Raw genomic sequence first — 27,301 nt, 5'->3', positions numbered from 1 at the left:
TAAACTACAACTCCCACAATGCAACAGGAGTTCTCCTCGGCGGCCATTTTGCATCGCGTGACCGCGCAGGCGCAGTAAGGGTTCCCTGGCCCTGCTGCTGCCGTTTCCCAGGCCATCATGGCGGCCGGTGGGGCTGGAGAGGGGAAGGGGGCGCCTCCATCCCCGTCTCTTCTGGGCCGGGAGCCGGAGAGCGAGGCCAGGGAGGCGGCGGAAGGTACAGGGCAGGCCCAGGCAACGGTGGGAAGGGTCTGTGGGGCTCCTCGGGAGGGAGGCGAGGAAGGCTCTGGGGAAAAGGAGAGGGAAGGCTAGGGGGAATTGGAGCATGTTTTGGAGGAAAGGAATCTTAAGGTCCAAAGACACACTGCAGAAATAATCCAGTTTGAGACCGCTTCAACTGCCCTGCCTCAATGCTAGGGAATCCTGGGAACTGTAGTTTTGTCAGACATTTAACTTTCTCTGTCAGAGAGCTCTGGTGCCACAATAAACTACAATTCCCAGTCTTCCCTAGCATTGAGCCAGGGAGGTTAAAGCTCTCTCAAACGGGGTTATTTCTGCAGTGTTGGGGAGCTGGGGATGTTTAGCCTGGAGAAGAGAAGTTTAAGGGGTGATATGATAGCCCTGTTTAAGTATTTGAAGGGATGTCATATTGAGGAGGGAGCAAGCTTGTTTTCTGCTGCTCCAGAGAACAGGATCCGGAGCAATGGATGCAAGCTCCAGGAAAAGAGATTCCACCTGAACATTAGGAGGAACCTCCTGAGAGTAAGGGCTGTTTGACAGTGGAACACACGCCTTCCTCTGAGTGTAGTGGAGTCTCCTTCCTTGGAGGTCTTTAAGCAGAGGCTGGATGGACATCTGTCAATGGGGATGCTTTGATTGAGATTTCCTGCATGGCAGAATGGGGTTGGACTGGATGGCCCTTGCGGTCTCTTCCAACTCTATGATTCTATGTGTTTTGGACCAGAGAAGGCTAAATGTCTCACAAAACTGCAGCTCCCAGAATTCCCTAGCATTGAACCAGGGCAATTAAAGCGTTCTCAAACTGGATTATTTCTGTAGTGTGTTTTGGACCTTAGTTACATCTCAATAATGATCCAAAACACACTGCAGAAATAATACATCTTGAGACCACTTTTAACTGCCCTGGTTCAATGCTAGGGAATTCTGGGAACTGTAGTTTTGGCAGACATTTAGCCTTTTCTGACAGGGACCTCTGGTGCCACAATAAAGTATAATCCCCACGATTCCCTAGCACTGAGCCAGGGCAGTTAAAAGTGGTGTCAAACTGGATTATTTTTGCAGCATGTTTTGGAGCAGAGAAGACACTGAGCCAGAACTGGATTATTTCTGTAGTGTGTTTTGGACCCCTGAGGCAGCCTATTTCTCTGTGGGGGAGCTCTTACTGTCGGGAAGCTGTTCCTAATGTGTAGGTGGAGTCTCTTTTCCTGTAATTGATCATTATAGTCTTAAGGTGTGATGCATGGCATTATTGATTGGGGCAAAGTAAGAAGCCATTTCCGTCCGGCTTGTTTCAGGGATGGTAATAAGAAGGAATAAATATGTTGAGATGGGCATGAGGAGGCTGTTGTCGCAAGGGTGGCTAGAGAGAAAACCATGAATGCAGCAGTGTCTGAGTCAGAAGAAATGGATCAGGCCTCTGCATAACACAATACCAGGTTTGGTTTTTCTGGAGGATTGTTTCTCTTCTCTTTTGCTCACTAATCAGTTTCGCTTGCCCATAAAACTAAAAACACCAGAAAACCTGTGGTGTACGCTCCATTCATGCTGTGAATACCAAAAAGGGGTTAAAGAGCTGACTAATCCACATCTAAATGATTTTGAGATATTTTCTTCAATATGCACATGCTCCTATTCATTGTGAGAAGATCTGCAGATTTAAGTCTCAATTCAGATGGCTTTTTGTGGTGTGGTAAGCACTCATCAAGGCATCAAGATGGACTGCTTCAGAGCTACCAAAAACCTCAAAATATTTTACTTTTGGGACCCATTGTTACATCTGTGTGCAGATGTTGCGCCACCCCCTCGAAGTAGTGTATGAATAAAAGTATTTTGTTTATTAAAAAAAATGTACTGCTTTATCATGTAATCAGTCCATTTTTGTTTTATTTTATTTACTGTATTTATATGCCACCTTTCTCCCAGGCTGAGACCCAAGGTGGCTTCCATAACACATTAAAAACGTTTACAACAAGTTCAAGACAAATAAAAAACATCACATTAAAACACTATAAAACAGATTTAAAAACATACAAAATTTAAAAACAGATAAAACATACATCTACATTAAAAACCTTCCCTACTTAAGCATTAAAAAGCTTGCTTAAATGAGAATATGGAGGCAAGTTTTGCCTTGTATTTTTTCCCGATAGGTTGGGAAATGGGTCAAGTCTTCCATCAGTACAGGACCAGTTGTGCATGTGGTCTATTGAGAGTTCTGCTTACACAGATATTTCATAGATGTGATGTATTTCACCTCATTATATCTTCTGTTCCAGCAGATGTAACTACCACATCACACTGAATTCGTATATGGCTGGCCCTTTGCAAAAAGGCATTTACAAAAGGGCCAGCTGCAACAGTGGGCAGTCCTTTCAAACTGAGTGTGGGTACATAGGCATGCTGTTTACTAGGAAAGTAGAAACAAGCACATGGCAGAAAGACTGACTGAGGTCCAAAACACACTGCAGACCGCTTTAACTGCCCTGGCTCAGTGCTAGAAAATCTTGGGAATTGTAGTTTATTGTGGCACCAGAGCTCTCTGACAGAGAAGACTAAATGTCTGACAAACTACAGTTCCCAGACTTCCCTAGCACTGTGCCAGGGCAGTTAAAGCAGTCTAAAACGGGATTATTTTTGTACTGTAATGTGTTTTGGACCACGGATGTAATTAAGACCATGCATGGTATCAGTCTTCTGCATCCATGTAGATTTTTTTGGGGGGGGGGAATTGTGAATAAGTATCCAAGGGCAGATGAGCCAGGCTACTGTAATAGCTCTAGTTTTGGACTACAACTCTGGAGACCAGGGTTCGATTATTTTTTCAGCCCTGGAAACACATTGGATGATCTTGGGCAAGTTGCATACTCTCAGCCCCAGAAAACTCCATAGGGTTGCCATATGTCTGAAACAGCTTGAAGGCACACAACAAGAACATCAAAAGGCAGATGAAATTTATCTGCTTTTGGGTGTGTGTACTGCTTACCCCTGGCCCAGAGATAGCTGCTGCAACAGATCTGCTTCAACTAGAAAGCTGAAGCAGAGAGGGTGTGGCAATATTTCTGGTGGGAAAGGACCAGGCTCTTAACCCTGCAACCCTTTCATGTCTTAAGTAGCAAAGACGCAGCTTCCCTTGTAATCTAAAGAATCCTTGTGTGAGAGAAAGAAAGCAGCATGCTTGACGGTCCAACTAACCTGCTCCTCTGCTAAGTCTTAGACTGAATGGTGCTGTGTCTGTAGACCTAACTTTGACCACCAGTAGTTGCGTGGGCAGTTTTCCTCTGTGGGCTACTTTGTACTGCCAGTGGTCCAAAGAAACACGAGGACATGGATTATATTCAGCCCCTGCTTGTTTTATATGAGGGTGTGTTGGGAGGGCACTATGGCAGTGTTCAAACATCCAATGTTTCCTTGCAGGTCCGTTTCTTCCAACATATAGGAACCCTCATGTGCCTTCTCCCTTGGACCAGTTTCATGCCCACTGAGTCTGCTGCACACAAAATAAGCTTTACTAGTGAGGCCAATAATACACTGAGCAGAGTTAGCATTGTATTAGCTACCTCAAATAGAGATGAGATGAATAAAGAGAAGTGGTATTAAGGAATTCTGTGACCTCCTTCTTAAAAAGAAGCTCTCTAAATTTGCTTCAGGATCACTCTTAAAGACATGGTTTTGGGAACATGGTGCTCCTGCATTTCACAGAGACACATTAGGAAATCAGTCTCACAGCTCTTTCTTTGGTTAGAACGTACTCTATCTGCTACTTAACAGAACTGTGCTAAACCTGGGTAGTTGAAGAAATTGTGTGCTCTTTCTGCACTTTCCCTGTCATTGCTTTTATTGTAAATTGAAAAGGAAATTGTACAGTATTTTCAAGTGACAGGCTGCCTCAAGGTTTTTCTTTCATTTCTTTTACATAGCTCTCTCCATTGCTAATGAGGTAATTGGATTATTTGCTCAGCAGGGATAAGATTATTATCAAGGGCTTGTTGGTTTCAATTAATTTTTCTGGATGTGTAATTTGTTCCTTTGAATTTCAAAGTAATTTAAAATGTATTTTTTTCCTGAATTCTAGTTGAAACATCACATTTGCATGAAGTATGAGTGACAGTTTAAATTTCAGTGATAAAACCCCCTGTTTATAGCAAAATCAAGTTTTGCTCAATTTAAAACTTATCTCACAATTCTACAGATAAGGCTGAAGTACATTGTGAGGAAATTTTCCAGTTCTAAGGCCAAAATGAGCCAGTGCCATTTCACATTGCATGTAGTGCTGTTTGTGTTAAGGGTGCTGTGAGACCTGCTGTCTTTCCTACGCTTGAGGAACAGAGGTCAAGGTGTTACATATGCAGTTATCCACACTGCTGCTGCAACGCAATACATTGTTAATGACAGTTGCTATCTTAGCTCTTTTGTCTTCTGGGTGCTCAGATGGAAGCTAAGTCACTTGATTCAGGTGGGCAGCTAGCACTAAAATTTCTAACTTGAAAACTGATGAAAATGGTGGCTTGCATTTCATTGGACATGTTGACAGCTGTTTCTTTTCTGAGCTAAAAAGAAAGTGTACTTTGCTGTTTGTTTGAGGTGAGAGCAGGGTAGGTAGTGCTTGCTGTGAGTTAATGTCTGTATCCTGGTCTTGTATATTAAAAAAAAACAACACCTAATTTTCTGCCAGCTCTTATGGACTTGTGTAGAAGAAAAACAACAACAACAATAAGTAAACCCAGATGAAAAGCTGTAAGCTTCGTGTGCTTTGCTCACTGGCAGCCATTGCTGTGGCTTTTATTTACTTTCTTGTAGGTTCTGTAATATTTAATTAGCATTAAAGAAGCAAAGTGACCATGTGGCTAATATTTTTTTTTTATTGGTCTAGGGCACACATGAATGAAATGTTCTGCAGGGTATCTTAGAGACAAGGCGAAACTAGGTTACGCATTGAGGTTCATATATAGCTCGCTCTTGCAAGTGAGCTATATTCCTGCTGGGCATGTCTGTTTGCTTACTTCATCACTTATATATCCTTTTCCTACTGCTATAGCATGGTCAGGCTACAGTGCTACAGCAGACAGGCCCTTCTTAAGAGCCTAGAAATAGCATGTTTAGCAGCAATTGTTTTTTTTTTTTTTCTGGCTGGAACTGCAAAAACATCCCAGCTACCTCTTCAGACATCAGGAAATTAGACAGGACTGTCACAATGACACTGTAGTACTTGCTTTTGCTGAGGGAGGAGCAGTGAGGTTGTGAGGAGCAGATGAAGGTATGTTCCACTCTAGGATTATTCACACTGTGAAAATAATCCAGGATGAATCCAGGTTGAATCTCCATTGTTCACATGCATCCCAAATGCACCTGATTAAATTTGGGCGGGGGGGGGGGGCTGCCACCAAGAAACTTAAACCAGGATAATCAATATTGGGTTTTTTCCCAAGTTTTAAAAAAAGATCTGCATCGTCGGTAGTGTGAATAACCGATGCGAATAAATCTTGAATAAAATGCTGCATGCCTTGAACATGTTCCGAATGCATTCACATCGTCGACTCCATCTTTATTCAAATGCTTGTGTATGTGAGCAACTGAACTTGCAGAGATGTGCATTGATGTGGTTCCATAGTGTAAATAACAAACCTTGAATGGTGAGATTATTTGCATTGTTGCACTAAAAAAAGACATCTGAATGACCTCTCATTTGGATACAAAATGAATCTGTTTTTTTTAAAGACTGATAGTCAAAGGCAAGTAAGTGAGCTGACAGAGAAGAAACAGTTGTTCCTCTATAAAAAAAACAAGTAAGCTGCTAGAATCATGGGAAGCTACCACTTCTAATAATAATAATAACAATAAAATTTTATTTGTATCCCGCCCCTCTGAGAACAATTGGGGCGGCTAACACTGTACCCAGCACAGAAATACAGCCTCTATCCTAACTTTGCCAGTGTCCAAGAGACTAGGGTTTTTTTTATCAGAGTGGCAGGTTTTGGAGGATTATTTGGAAGACTAAGAGAAATGTTTTTCAACACATGATTATATAAAGCTGCATTATATTAACAAAGTAGAACTATTGCCCCATGGAAACTTGTATAAAAATCAAGGTGCCAAAGAGTGGCATTTTCTATGTGAGATATATTCTCTGCCACTGAGCTCGGGAAAAATGCACTGTCCTTAACCTAAATGTATTCCCACGTCTAAATTTGTTTTAAGGAATGCTGCCTATTTGATATAATAAGCTACAAAATGGAATTTAACCTTTGATGCTTCTTCTCTTAGGAGTGAAAGCTGGAACCTGTACCATCTTAGATGTTGTGGAAAACCTGGGGTAAGTGGAACACCAGGCAACAACTGTCTAAGAGGAATATATGCTAGTTTCTACAATACATTTTTGCATGGCTGCAGTCACACAAAATCTCTATTCTTTTGGTGTTTGACACCTGTTCCCTAGATGCCATTTGCAGACTGTAGAACATAAATTTCTGTTTAAGAAGGGGGCCTGGGCAAGTTTGTTCTTATATAATGTATGTATATTGTTTTGATTGATCTTCTACAATAAAATTACTTTATTAAAAAAAAAGAAGAAGAAGAAGGGGACCTGGAAGATTAAGCTAGGTTTCCTGTGATTTTGGAATGGTTCTGTAGGTTTGGTAGTGATGGTGTTTAGCATGTTGTTATCTCTGTAAAGAAGAATAAATTCAGCTACATCGTGTAATTGAAGACTTCCTGCTTCATAGTTTCTTGATGTTTCCATCAATTACATAGTATTTTGGAAGAGAAGAGCTGCTTTGGCGGTTAATTAGCTGGGTGTCCTTAATGAATGCTGCACTCTTGCTAGTTCCTCCTTTTAGCCACCGTGTATCCTGCTTAATATATATATTTCCTTCTCTCTTCCTTCCATATTATATTGCGCTTGAAACCTTCCTACATTTTTTGTTTCTAATACAGATCTCCTCTTGAGAATGCAGACCCTCATATACGTACACGGGGCATTCAAATGCTCTCTGAAGTCCTCATGCAGTGTTATCCTCTTCTCCGAGAGCAGGAAGGTAGGATGTGTACTAACTGTACAGTAGACAAACTGTCTATTGTACAGGCTTCTCACTTGTTGCAAAGAACTGGCTTCTGCATTCAAAGGATTATGTTCATTACTGTGATCGCTAGGGAGGAGCAGGGGAAGGAACATGAATGTGGCTCCATGAGTCAGTGGTCTTTGACATGCAATAGGCAGTCTCGTTCAGTAAGTGGGATGTAAACAGGTTAATCGAAAGTCCTTAAGACAAGGGTAGGCAACTAATGCCCTCATGTGATTTTGGACTATAGGTGGCATGCTTCCTCACCCTTGACATACTGATTGGGTTTATGGTACTTGCAGTCCATAATATCTGAATCATTCTAGGTTACCTATCCTTGCCCTAGGGTGATTAAGCTGAGGATTAATTTAACAGAGGACTTTGTGAGTGTTCTGGTAGTTTTGATCTTCCTCATCTTCCATCTAGATGTAATATGCTACTGTTAGTTGTTCCATGCTTGACAAGTAGTATTTTTCTTCATTTGGAAGAATATAGGAACGTGATGGATATAATGGTGTAAGATAATTCCTTAATGAGGCACCTGGGGTCCTGTTTAATTTGATAGGACAGTAGGTTTTAGTGAGACAAAAAGATGATGGTTGAACAATAGACAGTTAAAATTATGTCTGTCTTAGATTGGAGACTTCTGTTTGGTTTCCCTCAAATGCCTATAAGCTGCTTCAAACCAAGAGTTTTGCATCTGTGTTTTTCCTGACAGTGCCTGTCACTGAATGTTCTCCTAGGAGGATCTATTCATGCTGTGTCTCAGAGTTATATGAACAGCATATTCCCTGTTAATTTTCTGTAGTTTCAGTCTTAAGAACTTATGATCAGGAGTGCACTGAGCTATGCAGCTGCTTGGGGGAATGTGTTACATGATGTATGAACTTAGATGTTTCATTACTTTGTAGTTTCCCTCTTAGATGGCCTGTTCCTGATGGTTTTCTTGGTTGTAGGCATTGTATATTTGTATTTAAATCTACCTGATGTCCCCAATTAACTCTTTAACTTATAAGCGAAGAGCCAAGTGTGGGGAAGCTTGGCAGTAATGTCAAGTAATCTACAATAATATTGTGCACCATACCTTCAGATGTTGTGGTGCTAGTGCCATAGAGATCTTTATTTGTAGTGTAAAGTCTCACTTAACTACTGTAGTCTGATGATATTTGTCTGTTCCAGTAAGCCACCTTGTCTTGTTTTACGAGAACCGGCTAAAAGATCATCACATTGTCATACCATCTGTGCTGCATGGACTCAAAGCTCTGGTGAGAATTTTTTCTGATTGTCACTATTAGCAATAAGAAATCCATTTGCAGCACTATTGACAGCAGTTCCATTATCCTTCTACTTAGTAGTAGGAAAGTGAAGAGCCTTTATTTATTTATTTATTTATTTATTTATTTAGAGTATTTATACCCCGCTCTTCAGCCACAAAGGCTCTCGGAGCAGCTTACAATTTTTTTATTTAGACAGTCCCCCACCCTCAGGCTTACAATCTAAAAAGAAATGACACAAAAAGATAAGGGAATGATGGTGGGGAAGGGATCAAGTTCATTGGTTCGTCTGCCCCTCTGTGGCCATGGCCATGGCAGATGGGCTGGACAGACGGCTCTTCATTTTACTTTGGGCTAGGCCCAATGGATCTGGCCTGCCTCTCTCTCTGTGAAACTGGATGATGGTGGATGGGCTGGAGGGAGGGCTCTTCATCTTATTTGGGCTAGGCCCAATGGAGCTGGCCTGCCTCTCTCCCTCTGAAGGACATTAGGACAGGAGAGTAATAGCTGTGTCTCATCTAACTGAGATCAGTAAAAGCTGCTGCAAAAATGAGCTTTTAAAGTACAGGCAGTCCTCCATATCATCTGTATCCATGGATTCAACCACCCACAGCTTGATATATATATTATTTGATATACAAAATCCCAAAAACAAATCTTGATTTTGCCATTTTATATAAGGGCCACATTTTTACTACGCCACTGTATTTAATGGGACTTGAGCATCCATGGATTTTGGTATCCACGGGGGATCCTGGAACCAAACCCCAGTGAATACCAAAGGCCCACTGTAATAGATAATGGAGAAACGGGAATCTTTTCCTTGCCTTTTCCAGACATTTAAGATCAGATTTCATAGTACATATTTGTTTTCTTTATTTTCTCAAGACGGAGTCACACTGCTAATTTAAATTGTTCATTGACATTGGGGGGAGAATTTAGTCCTGATATTTTACCAAATGGTGTTAGGTGAGCTTCTTGCTATAGGCTGCAATTTCTGAAGGTAGACACTTGTGGTTACCATCATTTGTCTTGTCTCCAGAGTATGTGTGAAGTATTGGCTCCAGGCCTGGCAGTTTCTGTTCTGAAAGCCATCTTCCAGGAGGTCCATGTCCAGGTGAGCATGGGAAGCCCTCAAGAGTCCCTCATGTGGACTTTGTATTTCCTTCAAATGACCTTTACCTCTGCCTTCCTATTAACATCATTTGTAGTGAGCTGATTAATGTAGCATTCTGTGCCTGCTCTGGCCTGCAGTGATGCATTGCAGCTAGTTATTTTTTAGTTTGTCCTTGCTTATTCATACGCTCTTAGTCTCAAGAGAATCGAAGTACAGGTTTAAGGTCTAAGCCTTTTAGAGGTTCCAAGTACTATCACCCCAGCCTCTGTACTTAGCATTATAGAATCTACTACGTATATACTTCCTTAAGTAGACTTACCCCATGCAAGCTACACTTTTGTTTTCATCCTTTACCAGTATTAGATGGGAAGCAGTGCTCTTAATTATTTCAGTAACTCTGATGTATGTAATGCAGCATGGCCCGACATATCATGCTTTAGAACTGGATGTACTGGATGCTTCAAAACTGGTTCAAATCTGTTTCCACCATACCCTTTGGCAAATCATTACCTTAACTTTCAACAAGAATACTGACCCTATTTGAACAGGGCAGTTGGGATAAACAAGTTGAACCTTTGGATTAAATCTAAAATTATTAGGACTATAAAATGTATCTCCATGATACAGTCCATCCTCGCCTTACGCGGGGATCCGTTCCAGATCCCTCCGTGTAAGGCGAATTCCGCCTATGCTCGAGCCCCATTGGAAACAATGGGGCTCGTGCGCAGCGGCACAAGGCGCAACGGGCGGGCGCGCCCATTCAATTGAATGGGACGCGCCTCCTTCCGCCCCACGCGCGCGCTGCGGCTTGAGCACATATGCTCAAGGCCGCGTATGGCGCACCCGTGTATGGCGCGGGCGCACTGTATATACAAATTCTGATGTATACATTTATATCAAACCAAAAAGCATCTTATGTTTCACATGGGACAGAAAATCATTTATAGTGTCCCTGAAACTAAAAATAAAGAGGAGGTGTTGTGATTTGTTGAGTATTTCTGGCCTGCAGAGTGTGAGTATGAGGGAGAGCTCTGTGTTTCCTTTAGTATTGTGTGGTTTTCTTTCTATCAAATTAGGTGCTTGGCAGCAGAGTACAAAATTATAATAGAATAAAAGTAACAAAATTAATTAGGAAGGGTAGCAACAGAAATAAGAATCTCTAAAGTATAAATGACATTTGTATAATATTACTGTATTTTTCTAATTTTCTAGTCTTTGCTGCAGCTGGATCGCCATACAGTCTACAGTATCATCACTAACTTCATGAGCAGCCGAGAGGCAGGTAAGATGGGCAGCTATGGAAAGGGGGGGTGTCAAACATCCTTTTGAAAACTGTGGAAACTTGTTTATCAACTGCTTTCTTCCACAGAGCTGAAAAGTTTGGGTGCTGATTTCACCTTTGGTTTCATCCAGGTAATGGATGGAGAGAAAGATCCGCGCAACCTATTAATAGCATTCCAGATTGTACGAGATATAATTGTAAACGGCTATGCACTAGGTAAGTCCAAGTCCTTGCCAGCCAGATCATAAAATGGGAGAGCTTATGGTGGTGAGTTAGTTGGTCTTTTTACAGCACCTGTTACATTTGAGTATGCCACTGGCGGGGCAGACCTTGAACATGGGAAGCCTATTGACATATGCTTAGCTTAGGAATTATTGAACCAGAACTAAAGGGTTTCTGGTTTCAAGCCCCAGAACTAATTTTCCTTAGCTTTGTGGCTTGTCAAAATGGTAACATCAGACAGGCTGCCAGTGGGTCTAATCCTAAAGCTTCTGAGCCGCTGTACTCTTGATTTAGCCTAAACTAGGGTCTGGCAGGATTGGCCACTTGACAGACTCCATACTGTTTTCAACTTTCCAGGGCCCTTTGCAGAAGAACTTTTTGAAGTGACTTCCTGCTACTTCCCTATCGACTTTAACCCTGTGAGTAACTTAATCTGGTGGCATGTCCTTTCTTTACTTCTAACCAGTTCTTATTGTAGGATATGTTTGCAGAGTGGGAGGGTTCATCTAATGCATGGAATTGAGTATTTATGTGGCCAGCTTTACTTAAGGAGGGAGACTTCCATGAATATACAGGAGTTTTCCATTTCTGATTCTCTTATAGCCCCCCAATGATCCTCATGGAATCCAGAGAGGAGACTTGATTGTCAGCCTGCGGGCAGTGCTGACCTCTACCCCCATTTTTGCAGAGGTAAGACAACTCAAGTGTCCAGTTGCTCTAGGTCCCATGGCCCTGTGGGCTTTCTCTTCTGCTTGATTTGAAGGTCCTGACCAGATCAGTCTGTTGAATAGTGGCAATAAATTTTCATATATGCAGATATCACTGGAGCTGAAAAAATCCATTTAATCCAATTATTGTAGAGAAAATTACAGATAATTTTAAGACTTGAGCCTGTTGGTGGTGTCAGATTTGATATGGTTTGAGTAGATGTGGGGAAATAGGCTTCCTTCATTTGTCTCATTTCTGGTCCTTCTAAATTTTCTCCACACTGGTTTTTCAAACTTTTGCTTTCAGACCTTAGATGCCCTTTGGCAGATTCTTCCCTTTGGTGATTGCATTTTGCCTCTTCTTGGATTACAGTCAAGTCAGAAAGTTGTGGAAATATGAATTTCTATAGGCTTAATATTACTTACAGTATATAAAATGGTACGGATTTCAAGCAAATGTTCTACTCCCAAAGTATTCTGAAGTTTTTACCATCTTTTTTTCCTCACATAGTTCCTGCTTCCTTTGCTTATTGAGAAAATGGATTCAGATGTACAAAGTGCGAAACTGGACTCACTGCAAACCCTGGTAAGAGCACTGAATGAAAATTACCTATAGTGGATTACCCACAGTTCTCTGTGTTCCTCTGGTTTTCCTCAGTGCAGGCATCAAGCTTTGTCCTCTATCTCTAACTGGGATTTATTCAAACAAAAATCTACCAAACAGTGACACCTTTATTGTCCAACTGAAATGCACAATATACTTGTTGCAAGCTTTTGAAGTTCCACTGGCTTCTTCATCAGGCAAGATGTTACAAACCAAACAGGAGAAAAATTGGAGATGTAAGATGGCTGCATTATGCTATTTCTGTCTTTAGTTAAAACGGTATAGGGAGGGCATCTCTTGCAGGCTGGCTCCTCCTCCTTCTGGCCTTATGAAATTGGGAGATCTTCAAAGTCCAGAAAATTTAAAGTCCATTTGCATTTCAACAAGGATTCCTCTCTTGCAATCCAGTCTGTCTCCATTCCTGTGAGGCCACAGGCTTCTTTGTAGGCAGAGAACAATAGATTTCTCAAGAGGCCTCCATGTTTTTGCATCAGGAATAATTTGGTAGGCGTAGAGGTAAACATGTTAATCCAGTCCAAATTTAAGAAGAAAAAAATTGTTTTACCTTGGTTGAAGGTCCCAGTCCACTGGCTCATTCTTTAGAGTTCCCTATATTATTTATGCTGACTCAAGGAGTGGTGGTTATTTTTGACAGATACTGCAGCTTCTTAACTGCTAATTAATCCATCCTCCTGATGACATCTTTGTGGCTTTCCTACAGAGTGCTGCCTGCACAATCTATGGACAGAAAGAGCTGAAGGAATTCCTACCCAGCCTCTGGTCATCCTTGCGTAGGGAGGTAGGAATAAGTTTTCCAAAAGAAGGATGTTTTGTATTTCTTAGGAAAGTGCATCCAGTATTTCGTCCTTTTCTGTCTTTCTGGTGGATGTGGGGGTGGGGGGTGGGTTGCCATTGTAAGAGTCACATGAAATATTATACAGTTCCTACAGTGAAGTGTTGAAGTGGTTTAATGTTTGGAGATAATAGAGACAGATAGAAGGAAGCAAGATTTAGTGTATGGCCTGTTGACTTTTTTTAAAAAACACTGAGTTCTGGATTGGGACTGTGCCCAGTTTGATGAGAGCAGTGTATAGTTCCAGTGTACAGTGGATTCTCTTCCACCCTGCTACAGGTGTTCCAAACAGCAAGTGAGAAGATTGAAGCAGAAGGTCTGTCAGCATTGAATGCTCTATCAACTTGTCTGTCCCGTTTAGTGCTCAGTTCTGATGATGAGGATCTTCTTGATTCCTTTCTTAGAAGCATTCTGCAAGGTAACCCCTAGAGTGACCTACCTTTTCAAGTCACTTTCCAATCCTGTGAAAAGCATTCCATTTTAACCCATAACATCCTATTTGCAGGAAACCTCCTAAAAGGCCAGTCTTGTTGTTGCAGCCATCCATTGGCTAACAGCACTGGAGGAAGGGATGGAGGTTGCTTGAAATAGATGGGGAGGAAGGCAGAGAGAATACATTTTCCACTATGCTCTGATGTTTTGTGCAGTTCCTAGTTTGGTGGAATAAAGTCTTCCTGTTTCTTGGTAGGATTTTAGCAGAACCTTGCTGTTTCTTCCAAGTTGTCTTGTTTATTTAAGATTGCAGACACCATCTGTGTGAGCCTGACATGAAACTGGTCTGGCCCAGTGCCAAGCTTTTGCAAGCAGCTGCAGGGGGGGCTCTTTGCGGGCGTATTACCAGATTACAAGTAGTGTACTTCCTTTGCTGGTGGAAGAGTACACCAAACATATGCAGGTGAGGATAAATGAGAATTGAACTCGCATGTGCTGAAGAGTAACGACAGTAGTGGTGGACTATCCTAGTTCTGTATTAGAAGATGATTAGTGGGAGATTCCTCTACCCCAAATATATTGAAGCCCATGTATGGCAGTGGCCTGCAGATTGTGTCTGTTCTTCTGTGTCTTAAGAATATACTCTTGATCCCTCTGGCCCATCCTCTTGATCTCTTGTAGAGTAGCCAGCACAGGACAATCTTGGAGGTGCTGCTTGGTTTCTTGGAGCTGCGGCAAAAGTGGGGTCCTGCAGAGGAAGGTGAGATGATCCCTTATTATTTCCTAAGGCAGGGGAAGCTTGTAGTATTATAATATTCTACCAGCAAGACTACTTCTCAGCAGCAACATGAGGCTAAAATATTCCTAGGTTGTCCACAATTGTGTGTGTGCAGAGAGCAGATGTCTTTATCCATGGAACCTGGACAGTAGCATGTCTTGAAATAGTATAGGAGTGAGCAACTGATAAGGGTTGAAGGGTCAAGCTGGCTCCTATTTAGGACATTGGAGGATGGCATCCTCCTGCTGTGTCCCTTCCAAAATATTTTTACATTTTGCCATTTTGACTTTCTTGTGTTCCCTAGGGGGCGTGTTGGGCAGTTTGCAGCATTTTTGCATTCCCTCCTCCAATATTTTAGCTTCAGGAGGAGCTTTTTTTTGTTCAACCACAGGTTAACTTCTCATTGATTTCAAGTTGCAAAAAAGGCTTCTCTTGGACCTAAAATGGCTGAATGGAGGGGAAAAGATGGAGAAAATGTGGGGGTTTTTTTCAAAAATATTTTCCAAGTTTTTTTAAAAAATTGGTGGGGTTGTTGGGGCAATGGAGGGGCTGGGGAAAAAAGCAGATCCAAGGACTTCTTGGGACTGTGGTCTCTGTTCCACTGAAGCAAAAACAGTACTCATAGAATTTTGGGTGATGATGTGAATCCACTGGAGCAACCTTTGAAAACTGTTGTCCTGTGTCATGAATCCTGCCTTTTGTCATTTGTGTTGCATTACTGGTAGCTCATAACTTTTATAATAATAATAATAATAATAATGATTTATTTATAGCCCGCCCAATCACAAGAAATCCAGGCGGGTTACAACAGTAAAAATAAATAAAATAAAATACAATAAATAAATAAAATACAATAAAATTAAAGAGAGCAAAGTGAGTACATTCACGGTTAGGCCTGATGGAAGTTGGGCCTCTCTTTTTCACTCCCTCACAGGTCTGATGATGATGTCATGGAGGGAGGGCTCTTCTTCTTGAGGCAAGGATTTTATTTTAATTAATTTTAATTTAATTCTTCTCATTAAATTTAAGAGAAGAATTGATGGACAGAGTGACATAAGTCACAGTAAATGGGGAGTAGAACTAGGTAGGGAAGGCCTGCCGGAAGAGATCCGTCTTAAGAGCCTTCTTAAAGGCTGTAAGAGTAGAAATGTCACGGATCTCCTTCGGCAGGTCATTCCATAGCTTCGGAGCTGCGATGGAAAAGGCCCTCTGGGTGACTGAACTTAGCCTAGATTTTATTGGCTGAAGTAGATTCTTCCCCGAGGACCTTAGAGTGCGGGACGGACAGTATGGAAGTAGGCGATCTCTTAAGTATTCTGGACCCAAGCCATGTAGGGCTTTGAAGGTAATCACCAACACCTTGTACCTTGCCCGGAAACTAATTGGCAGCCAGTGAAGGGATTTCAAAACCAGTGTTATGTGATCGGTACGACGAGTACCTGTAATTAACCTGGCTGCCATATTTTGTACAAGTTGAAGTTTCTGAACTTGGCACAAGGGTAGCCCCATGTAGAGCGCATTACAGAAGTCCAATCGAGAGGTGACCAGCGCATGTACAACTGTTTCAAGGTCTCCCTGCTCCAGGAAGGGGCGCAGCTGGCATATCAGCCGAAGCTGATAACAAGTGCTCCTGACTGTCGCATCTACCTGAGCTGTCAGGTGAAGCGACGAGTCAAGGAGCACCCCTAAGCTGCGGACAGAGTCTTTCAGGGGAAGTGTGACCCCATCCAGAACTGGCTGACATAATTCCATACCTGGGCTTGGGTTTCCTATAACAAGTACCTCCGTCTTACCTGGATTCAGCTTGAGTCGGTTTTCCCTCATCCAGTCCATTACCGCCCCAAGACAGGCATTCAGAGGAGAGATGCCATCCTTAGTCACTGCATCAGTCTGAGACATAGAGAAATATATTTGGGTGTCATCAGCGTACTGATAACATCCTGCCCCATGTCTCCGGATGATTTTTCCCAGCGGCTTCATGTAAATGTTAAACAGCATAGGAGACAATATTGCGCCCTGGGGTACACCAAATTTTATCTCTCTTTTAGAAGAGCAACTGTCTCCTAGCGCCACCATCTGGAATCTGCCCGAGAGGTAGGACCGGAACCACTGTAGAACAGTGCCTCCGATACCTAACTCTCTCAGGCGTTCCAGAAGGATACCATGGTCGATGGTATCGAAGGCCACTGAGAGGTCTAAGAGCACCAGCAGGGTCACACTTCCCCTGTCGATGCCTAGACGGAGATCATCAACTAAGGCGACCAAGGCCGTCTCAACTCCATATCCTGCCCTGAATCCGGTTTGAAATGGGTCCAGATAATCAGCTTCATCCAAGACTGCCTGTAGTTGATTGGCGACCGCCCTCTCGATCACCTTGCTCAAGAATGGTAACAACGAGACTGGCCTATAGTTATTTCTATCCAGAGGGTCCAGGGAGGGCTTTTTTAAGAGTGGTCTGACCACTGCCTCCTTAAGACAAGAAGGCAGGGTACCCTCCCTGAAGGATGCATTGATTATATTTTTCAGCATCAGCTTGACTATATCACCCCCCTGGACAGCCAGCCAGGATGGGCAAGGGTCAAGAGGGCAAGTTGTTTTTTTCAGACTACTAAGGAGCTTGTCCACGTCCTCAGTACAGTGGTACCTCGGGTTACGAAATTAATTCGTTCCGCCGCCGCTTTCGTAACCCGAAAAGCCTTCGCAAGCCGAAAACCCATAGGCGCTAATGGGGAAAAGCCGCGATTTCGTGTGAAATAGCGCCGAAAAGCACCAAAATTTTCTTTGTAACCCGAAATAACCTTCGTAACCCGGAACAGTTATTTCCTATGGGATTTTTTCGTATCCCGGAAATTTCGTAACGTGGGTATTTCGTATCCCGGGGTACCACTGTACTTACCGACTCAAATTGATCCAGTCTAACAGTAATGGCGGAGGCGTTGGATGCCTCTCTCATTGCTTCTGACTTAAAGTTGGCATCCAAAGAGGTTTTCATTGCTCCATTATCTAATGGAGGTATCTGAAAGACTATCTGAAAGACTACCGCTTCACATAGGAGCCTGCCTGAAATCTTAGATCTTCAGCAGAGGCCCTGCGAAGTTAGGGTAATGTGTATACATGACAGGGCTCTTTGTAGAAGCACTTCAGATGCGGAACTCTCTCCGAAGGAAGTCAGGCTGGCCCCATCTCTTATGAGTTACTGTCATGCAGCAAACACTGTGCCATTTCACTTGGCCTTTGGTTATAAACATTGGGACTGGGTCTTCTGACTGTTTGCAGCTGCTTTTTAACTGGCTGTGGTTTTAGAACTACTTTTAAAGAGGAGTTTCAGTTTGTTTTAAATTGGTTTCAGTCATGCATTTCATATTTTTACCCATGTAGATTGCCTTGGGGGCCCTGGTAGGTTGAGAGGCACTAAAATGCTATGAATAAACAAATATGTCAATATAGTTCTTTTTGCAGTCCTCTCAGATCCTTGGAAAGAAATTCAAGCTCATCGTTATTGTAGTACAGTAGACACTTCATATCAGCAGACTAGCAGTCTATGCATTTCACTGGCTGCAGATCACCATGCTTCCATAGACATGTCACCACTATTGAGTAACATGGGACGTGACTGTTTTTCGAAATCCATGGACGGGGGGAATCAAACCAAACTCCTGTGGATGGGAAGGGTCAACTGTATTCCTGCAAGTATTTTATAATCCTTAGCCACCAGTGCTTGGGACACACAAGCACCTTACACTGGATGTGTATGTATATCTCTTTGCAGACAAGAGTCCGCTGCTTCTCTCCAAAGCATCTCTGTGTACCATGGTATTCTCTGCAGTCACTGAGCCCAATGTGCAACTTCAGCTGGTTGGGATCCAGGCTCTTACCTTTTTAGGGTCACTGCAAGGTATGTCGGGCTCTGTGGTATCCCCAGGAGGCAGTGGAAGGATTGGGTACTTTCCAGAGATTTTCCCCTGGAATGGTTGGGAGGTGCCGCTGTTTACCTATCCTAGTATACAAGTTGACTTGTTATGTGTGTGCAGCCAGAAAGTTGAACTCTAATAAGGATAGGAGCGCACTTTGTGTAAGCTTACACTGTATACACTTTACACATTCTATAGGAAATGGTATGCATTATGACAAAATTGTCAGAGTTCTGTTGCATGAGAAGAAAAAAACTGTGGCTCAGCCTCTCTTCTTTGTTTCAGGACTCCTGGCACCCCTCGATGTGGAGATGCTTGTAGACCACCTTGCACAGTTCATCTTGCATGAAACAGATTCCCAGACCAGGTAGGATATGAGGCCCTCTGTCAGGGCAAGAGATTCAGCAGTCACTTCAACTTCCCAGAAGTGTTTTTTTGGTTGTTCCTTACCATCAAGTTTGAGGAACCTTTTGGTAGTGGTCCCATTGTGGTCTACATGAGGTCCCCATTTTGCCCACAAGCTTCCTCCTGGCCTTATCTCTGACCAGTATTTGTAGATGAGGGATTCCCCCCCCCCACACACACACTTTACCATATTGTAGTGAGACTTTGAAAAGGCCTCCTAACAAGAGCATAAATGCAGTGGAAGAGTTGACAAGGAGGACATTACTGAGAAAGGTAGGGTTAACCATCCTTTATTTGGCATTGTAACATCCCCCTAGTACCTGCTGCACTGTAGTGAGTTTTTAAATGTTTTAGGCCTAATTTCCACTATTGTTTAAACCGGATCATGAATCGAAACAATCTTGTTTAAACCACCATGGTTCGTACTTAATCCTAATCACTGAAGCGATTCAAAAAGGGGGGCATGGTTTTGACCCATTTAACCCGCGTCAAAAAGACACTAGCTATTTATTCTCAAATTGATACAGCCCAGTGGGAACCAGTGCAGATTCAAATCTGCTCTGGCAGCCCATCTCTGCCCCAGCCATGCCTCCCTCTGTCCTCCCAGGCAAAACTTCCTTCCTTTTCTCCTCCTCCTCCTTTCTCCTTCCCTCCTCTACCCCGGGAGGCAATGATCCATTGCCTGGTTGCTCCTTCTTGCTTGTCTGGCTGCTTGTGACTTTGCGGGGGCCAGGCAGTGGTGGTGGCTGTCAGGGCTAGGTGCTCCTCCTTCGTTGTCATCCTCCCCCTCTGTCTGATCCTTGCCGGATCCTTCTCTGCCACCCGGCTTCCAGGACGGAAGGAGAGAGGCATGCTGGGAAGACAGAGGCATGCTGGGCGGAGGAGAAGGATCCAGCACAGATTAGACAGAGGAGGAGGACGACGATGAAGGAGGAGGAAAGGGTCAACAGCACAAAGCCCTGACAGCTATCGCCACCACCGGGGCCCCACAAAGCCACCACCAGGCAGGCAGGCAGGCAAGAAGGAGCAGCCAGGCATCGGGTTGTCGCCTCCCAGACGGAGGGAAGGAAGGGAGGGAGGGAAGGGAGGGAGGTATGGCCGGGGAAGACAGGTTATCAAGGAGGCATGCTGATTCCTGAACCAATTCCTGAAACAGGTGCAAACATAGTGGGAACCACTGTGTTTGCTGAACCAGTTTCAGGAATCAGTTCAGGAATCAGATATAAAAGTGGGAATGAGACTTTAATTGGTATTGATTGAAGCTTTTTTGTTTGTTTGTTTGTTTGTTTGGATGGCCTGATTGTGTTCTGATTATGGCAGTAAATGACTAGCAAGTTCTTATCTGCCCTCTCCTTTACCCCTGTAGTTTGGCAGCAATGGAGGCTGGTGGTACCCTGGCTCCTGTCTATCCAGAAGCTTTCAGCAGGTGTTTTGTTCAGAAGCTTTCGGAAGAATTGCAGTCAGGTATACAAGTGGGATGTGTTGTGGGGATGTCGATTTCTTCTCCCCATGTTATTTTAATAAGCATTAGTGTAGTAGAAGAGTTCAGTGTCTTTCCATGAGTTATATCTATAGTGTAGCTAGAATCTGCAATCAAGTTGACTTTAACCTTCATCTCTGCCACTTCCATCTGTGGCTTGAACAAAATAAGTAAATTAAAGTGATCAGTGTTTAGTTTTAAGGGATAATCTTTCTTACATCACTGTTCTTATCTCAATGCCCTACCATTTTGGACAAACTCCCCATTTAACTGTTGTGCTCTGTCAGTTTCAGAGGTTCTGGAGGATAGCAATCCACTCCAGCAGGAATGTTATTTGAAAGCCCTGGCAGCAGTGTCCACTCATCCAAGGATAGTGAGAGAGACTGTTCCAGTCCTCCTACAGCAACTCCAGCAGGTTCAGAAAGGTAATCTTAAGAATTGTACGTGATAAAATATTGGAATGTTTGCCTGTGGGGATGGGCAGGTAGTCTAGTGCTTGCAAGGGTTCTGAATTTGTGTTAGAGTAGGGATGGGCTACTGTGGAAGGCTAGGTTCCCCCCCTTCCCTCAGGAAGAGTTTGAACAGTAGGAAGTGAATGGAAGCTACTTCCTGTTTCAAAAAAGGTATCTCCTGAGCCTAAATTGACCCAGGGTCTGCAATACGTGGAGTAAATGTCCTCCATACACCCTAGAGAGCATTGGGGGGGCATTATGGAACAAACAAAATGACTCTTGGGGGTCTTCAAGTTGATTTCATAAAGGCCTGGGGCATGAGCCCATGGGGCCATACTTTCCCCACCCCTTGTTAACAGAGAAAGATATTTAGACTCTTTCTTAGGGCAGCAGTTTGAACTTGGTAATCTTTTGGACCCTTACCGTCCCATAATGCTGTACTTAATACCAGGAGGTGTATAATATGTTGTTAAGAAGTTTGGGATTAGAGTAGCTTTTAGATATTGCAGTGTATTGGTGCCAGACTATGATAGTTTTGTTGATTATAGCTTCAGTCATATTGTGGCTTAATAAATTGATGTATGAGCCTTAAAGTCATATACAGAGCTACTTTATTTCTCTGTTTATATAAGCTAGTAAAATGATTTTCAGACCAGGAAGTATAACTTCCTATTTTATCCATACCAGAAAATGGTTAACTGCTTTGGAAAAAACCAATATATTAAGCAGACTTAATATATACTTGTTTCTAAAGCAGTAAGTATAGTTTCCCAGATTGAATGAAACACAAAACTATATTTAACAGGACTTTCTGGCTTGATTTTTCACTTGTGTAGAGGAGAAATAAAGTAGGCATTTGCTCAGCAAGAAGACCACCTTAGGTTATGAAGCAGAGCATAAAATAAACACCCAAACAGGCAATGTATTAGTCATTTTTCAGATATCTGGGTACTACTAACCTATCCAGGATGCTTTTTAATACTATGGGCTACTATTTTTTAATATTCTTGTTTTGACAGACACAATGCCAGCAAGTACCCAGTTTGTGGTGTCTGTGTGTCAGAGTCTGCAGCAGGTGGCACTGAAATGTCAGCAAGATCCTCAGAGTTATTGGTACTTTCACCAGGCTGTGGTGCCTTGCTTATTGGGCTTAGCAGTGAAGGCTGCTATGCAAGGTAATACATGGAGCTAGGCACAATCCTCTCTGCATTCAGGCACTGCCTGAAGCTAAAGCAAAACTGTGCCTACTGTATATTATGGGAATAGCTTTTGTTTGTGTACTTTGCAACCCTGAGTCAAAGGGAATGAAGCTGGGGGCCCCAGATCCATTGTTTTCAATGTTCTGGGCTTACCTCCTTATCTTGCACCAAGTTTGCTTACTTGAGTCATATGGTACCACCCTGCTTTGTTGGGTATGCTTTGATTGGGATTTCCTGCATGGCAGGGGGTTGGACTGGATGGCCCTTGTGGTCTCTTCCAACTCTACAATTCTATGATTCTATGAACTTTTTGTCATTATACAGCGTGGTAGATTAAAAAGCACACTTTTAGACATAGGTGGGCAGCTGTGGCCTTCCAGATGTTTTTGGACTGCAAATCTCATAATCCTTCACCATTAGTTATGCTAGGTATGGAGTTGTAGGCCAAAATATCTTGAGAGCTACCCCTGGCTTTGAAGAAAAGGTAAGATTAAAGGGGAATTCTCCATCTTCTCTCGTTTATTTATTTATTTATTGGTCTTGTTTTGTTTTGTGTTTTTGGCTCTCAGAGAATTGTCACACAGTGCTAAGCAAGGTGCTGCTGAAGGAGGAAGCCTTGTCAGCCATGGTACCAGTCATCAGTGCTGCTTGTATACACTTAAGCCCAGAGTGAGTAACTTCCTGCCTCTCCCTGGTCTCTGCTCTTACAGTGTGTCTTACTTCTTCTGCTTTTGGATAAGTCATCTTCTAGGCTGACTTTAGTTCTTTGATGGGGAAGAACTAGCAGTTCCTCTTGTCACACATTCCTTGATGCTTCATATTGTGCAGTAAGTCAATGTCCCTGTCTCTATTTTCTTGTGTCTTCGTGGCAGGTTGGCTGCTCAGAGTGCCTCCAAAGTGGTACCCCTCTTCCTTGATGGAGAGCTCTCCTTCCTTTCTGGAAACAGCTTTCCCAGCACTTTCCAGCCTTTTGAGGTACATTGGGTGAATGGGCTGCTGCTTTTGCTGTGTTTGGGGAGAAATGGCGAGGGGGTTATAATGGTCTCTGAACTGAATGTGATGTTATCCGCTTTACAGGATGGGCAGTGTCCAGTGGTAGCCCAGGGAAGGCTTGTTGCTCTCCTTATGGCCTTTGTTTGTTCGTTGCCAAAGAATGTGAGTTCTGTCAGAGATTGTGGGGGCAAAATGGCTGAAATAATAGATTGTCTCTATACCTAGTGCCTAGGCAAGTAGTACTGGGAAGCAGAGGATAGCTTGAAGATTTGCAGTTATCTGCATGCCTTCCCTTCCTCCTTGTTTGTTGGTAGGTTCCAATTCCTCAGCAAGACCGGTTGCTACGTGAACTGCTAGCTCTGAGCTGCTCCTGTGACTGCCTCTTCACTGCTACAGCAGCTGCAAAATGTTTTGCAGGACTTGTGAACAAACACCCAGCAGGTAATAGCTGGAGCAGACTGTATTAAAGGTCAATCACTGAGGGGCTGAGATGTAGCTCTGGTAGTTATCACATCCCTGTGCTGGAGTTGGATTAAGCTTCTTGATTGATATGAGGAGAGAGAGAGAGGAGCGATGGGCGGTCACTGTGCCTCTCCCCTTAACAGGGCCTCAGCTAGATGATCTCTTGGGAATAGCCATGAACAAACTGGAGCAAGGCTTGAATGACGGTTCCTATCAAAGCCAGGCCCTCACTTTGTTGTTATGGGTAAGTTTGTGTCATTTTGACCCACTTTTTCACCTAGTGATACAGAATCTAGTTTTTCTTTCTTTCCTTGCAGGTCTGCAAGGCTTTGTTGTTGCGCTACCACCCACTATGTACTCAACTAACCAACAAGGTGAGCTTCAGGAAGGAGCTGAGATGATCAAGAAGTCCAGTGCACTGCTCTCTCTTGTTGCATGTTGATGGCTCTTGTACTTTTGCCCTGCAGCTACTTATGCTTTTGGAGGATTCGGTCCTTGGCCCTAAAGTGGGTGATGGCTTTATATTGCTTATGGCTGATTCTCCAGATGTTCTAGGCAAGAGCAGCCATGCTGAAGTGCGTCTCATGTTCCGGCAGCGCTTCTTCACAGAGTGTGTGCCACAACTGGTGCAAAGATTCCATGCAGCTGCACCTGGTCAGTATCCCATTTCTCAATACTAGCATCTGCATTAGAGAATTGACACCATGCTTACCACATACACTTGACTGCAAGTTGAGGGCAGGTTTTGGGGCCAAAATTATGGATTTTGATATAAGCCTTGGATAAGTTGATAAGGGTAAAACTTCCTGACTGTTAGCTAAGCTGGTTAGGACTTCTGGGAGTAGAAGTCCAAAAAACCTTGAGGACCAAAGTTTGGGAATCACTGATATAAAGGATGAACCAAAGGAAAATGATGCCAAAGAATTTACAAACTTCTGGCAGGCATATCTGTTTGTGTTCACCCTAAAGGCTGGATGGATGAGAGTAAAGGGGACCAGGCTTCTTTTAGGTGCTCCTAGGATGGATTAAGCTCTCACATTTTGCTACTCTACTCAGAGAAGGGGATTTTTTCTTTTTTGATGAGTTACAGTACAGTACTTAGATTGACCCATGGATAAAATACACTCAGGTTTTTGGGTCAGTGTTGTGAACAGAATTTCTAGACCTTCACATGGGTATATACAGTAAATTAAGGTGGACAAAGTGCATTCCCAGTCTCCCCCCCCCCCCCCAATATGTCTGGGGGACATTTCCGCCATATTTTTGGCCTATCATGAGTCAGTTTAGGTTCAAGTGAGGCATTTTTTTGAAACAAGAAGTGACCTCCACTTGCTTTCTGTTGTTAAAAAACAGCCTCTTCTGGGACTAAACTGGGCCACAAAGTATCCCCTAGAGGGTGTGTGGGGGGGCTTTTTCTTTTTAATTGGAGTGTGTTTGGGCATCCAAGGTCCCCTAGAGGACTAATGCAGACCCCAACCTTTCAACAGTCGCCCACCCCTGAGTTAAAATGATCTAACTTGTTAAGGTTCCTCAGAATTTTAACATTTCTTACCTCCCATTTTTTTAACAACAGAAAGCAAGTGGAAGCCACTTCTTGTTTCAAAAAAATGCCTCACTGGATTATTACATGATGGTCAGAAACCTTTTGGTTAGTGCCAGCTGGAGTTAACCCACTGTGTAAGTTGTTGAGCTAATATATAGCTAAATCCAGTTGATTCAATAGGTCTCCTCTAATCAGGACTAACAGTAGGATTTAGGTTACTGAAATTCTGGACCTGCTTTTTTTCTTCTTAGACCAATATAGAACCAAGAGAATCTTTTGATCTTACTGCTTATAGAAGGAAGCACTTTTTTGCTTGTACCTGTCAAATGTTTTGTACTGTCAGAGTGTCTGACATTAACTGAAGGCAAGAAAGGTCATAATCCTAAATTAGCTGGCTCTGCAGTAATTTTTTTCTTCAGAAATGATTCAATGAAATTGGTTTTCTTCACTGGCAGCAAGAAGTTTTAACTGTGATCTCTATTGCAATCTGTTCAAGCCCCAAGTATGCAAAAAACGTTTTGGAAGAAACTCATCTGGGCTAGAGGACTGAGCACCTACCCTTCTCTTCTTCCTAGGCATGAAATCAAATTACCTGAAAGCCCTGTCTCACATATTGAACCACCTGCCCAAGACTGTGCTTGTGACAGAGTTGCCTTCGGTGAGTGTAGACTTTGTAGCCAAGGGGTCAGACACTAGGAACTCCTAGCTATATAGTTATTTGTTCTGACTGGCATACAGTAGTAGAACTACGTTCCCTTATTTCTTATTTCCACAGTTGTTATCTCTGTTGTTGGAAGCTTTGTCATGTCCTGACCATGTGGTCCAGCTATCAACTTTGCACTGTCTACAGCCATTGTTACTTGATGCACCTCATATCATGAGCCTGCATATTGACACACTGGTTGGCAAGTTTCTCAACCTGACAGACAGTCCTGCTATGGTGAGTAATATGGGACCTTTTGGTAAGCAGGTGATACTCCCTCATTTCCTTTTGGGATGGCATTTCCTTCTTGGTGTGAAAGGCTAAATGCCTGCCACTTTTCTATTGTAGGCAATCCGCATTGCTGCTCTTCAGTGCCTCCATGCACTTGCCTCCTTGCCCACCCCAGTGGTAAGTGGTGGGTCTGCCTTTGGGTGATAACTTGCCAGTCCTTTTCTCTGGGCATTATATTCTTATTGCATTTTCTTTCCTCTTGCCTCCAGCAGAAGCTGTGGGAACTCCATTCATTCTGCTTTCTTCTTACTGTTAGGTAATTCCCTACAAGCCCCGGGTGATTAAGGCACTAGCCAAACCCTTGGATGACAAGAAACGGCTGGTGCGAAAAGAAGCTGTGACAGCACGAGGAGAGTGGTAAGAATTGACAACACTGTAGAACTGGAATGAGCTACTATTGGGGAGGTATATTGGCTCCCTAGGGGACATATCCTTCTACTGCCCCCACCCGCAATTTTTAGCCCCAAAATGCCCTGAGGAAAGGGGGGGCATGTTTTGGATCAAATAGATTTTTTTCAACAGAAAGTGACTGAGAAGTCTATTTCTGGGGGCATAAGGGACATTGTGGATCAAAAGTCACACTACTCCCACCTCTTTTGTGACAAAATGTTCTCTCTTGTTAAATAATTGTTTTAATCATCCAGTTCCCTTGATGCTTAAAGGCAGGTAGCTAACATGCAGTGTAGATGTCATGAAGTTGGAGAAGAGACATTTGAATGAATGTTTTAAGTGTTATTCACTGTGTTCTTGCTCTTTAGGTTTCTGCTTGGGACGCCTGGCAGGTGAAGGTACACATTGCAAATCACGATTGACAGTCTCACTTGCCCTTGCTTGAATCCATGGGTCTTCTAAATCCTTGAAAGCAGCAAGGCTGTGGGCAGAAGTGGAGGACCTTATTTATGGGCTAGCCATTCGATGGGCTGGCACAGTCCTAGTCCCAACATCTGTGTCCAATAGGATGTAACGGCCAGCTCAATTGTTGCAGCAGTAAGGTAGTGTGTGGAGATGGTGGGATCCCTGCACACTATGTGTGTGGAGCCAGAAAAATAAATAATCTGTTTCCTAATATCCTCTGGAGAAGGTGCATCTTGTGGGAAGGGAAATAGTAGAGGAAGTGACCTCAGTGTTGCTGTTGGCCTTTGTCTCACCATGCATTTTAAGTACCATTATACTACATTCCTAACAAATGCCACAAGTGTATCCACCAAAATAGAAACCTCAGCCTTTTGTGAGCAGCTGTTCTTTGTCTATTCACAGCAGTTGTATTCAAAATCCATTTTTTCATAATTGATCTTCCCTAT

The 27,301-nt window shown here is 43.1% G+C and overlaps 2 protein-coding genes across 4 annotated transcripts in view; one reads left to right on the top strand and one right to left on the bottom strand.

Moving 5' to 3' along the window:
- Positions 1-27,301, bottom strand: part of ZFYVE27 (zinc finger FYVE-type containing 27) — a 668,411-nt gene that overhangs the window by 165,725 nt on the left and 475,385 nt on the right. The window lies entirely within an intron of this gene.
- MMS19 (MMS19 homolog, cytosolic iron-sulfur assembly component) lies at positions 85-27,066 on the top strand. The gene is given in 32 exon segments (XM_042458793.1): positions 85-214; positions 6,499-6,547; positions 7,168-7,268; positions 8,472-8,557; positions 9,609-9,683; positions 10,896-10,965; positions 11,053-11,181; positions 11,545-11,606; positions 11,791-11,877; positions 12,406-12,480; positions 13,220-13,297; positions 13,631-13,769; positions 14,090-14,163; positions 14,166-14,246; positions 14,465-14,543; positions 18,331-18,456; positions 18,758-18,839; positions 20,244-20,341; positions 20,645-20,782; positions 21,829-21,984; positions 22,578-22,677; positions 22,881-22,983; positions 23,086-23,163; positions 23,316-23,442; positions 23,607-23,707; positions 23,781-23,837; positions 23,931-24,117; positions 25,582-25,664; positions 25,782-25,946; positions 26,058-26,117; positions 26,257-26,357; positions 26,759-27,066. Coding segments are annotated over 32 exon segments (3,072 nt in total). The 5' UTR covers positions 85-117; the 3' UTR covers positions 26,787-27,066.

Source organism: Sceloporus undulatus, chromosome 3 (assembly GCF_019175285.1).
Source record: "Sceloporus undulatus isolate JIND9_A2432 ecotype Alabama chromosome 3, SceUnd_v1.1, whole genome shotgun sequence".
NCBI classification, from domain to species: Eukaryota; Metazoa; Chordata; class Lepidosauria; order Squamata; family Phrynosomatidae; genus Sceloporus; species Sceloporus undulatus.
The sequence above is the reverse complement of the archived record's forward strand: the minus strand, read 5'-3'. Positions and strand labels throughout refer to the sequence as shown.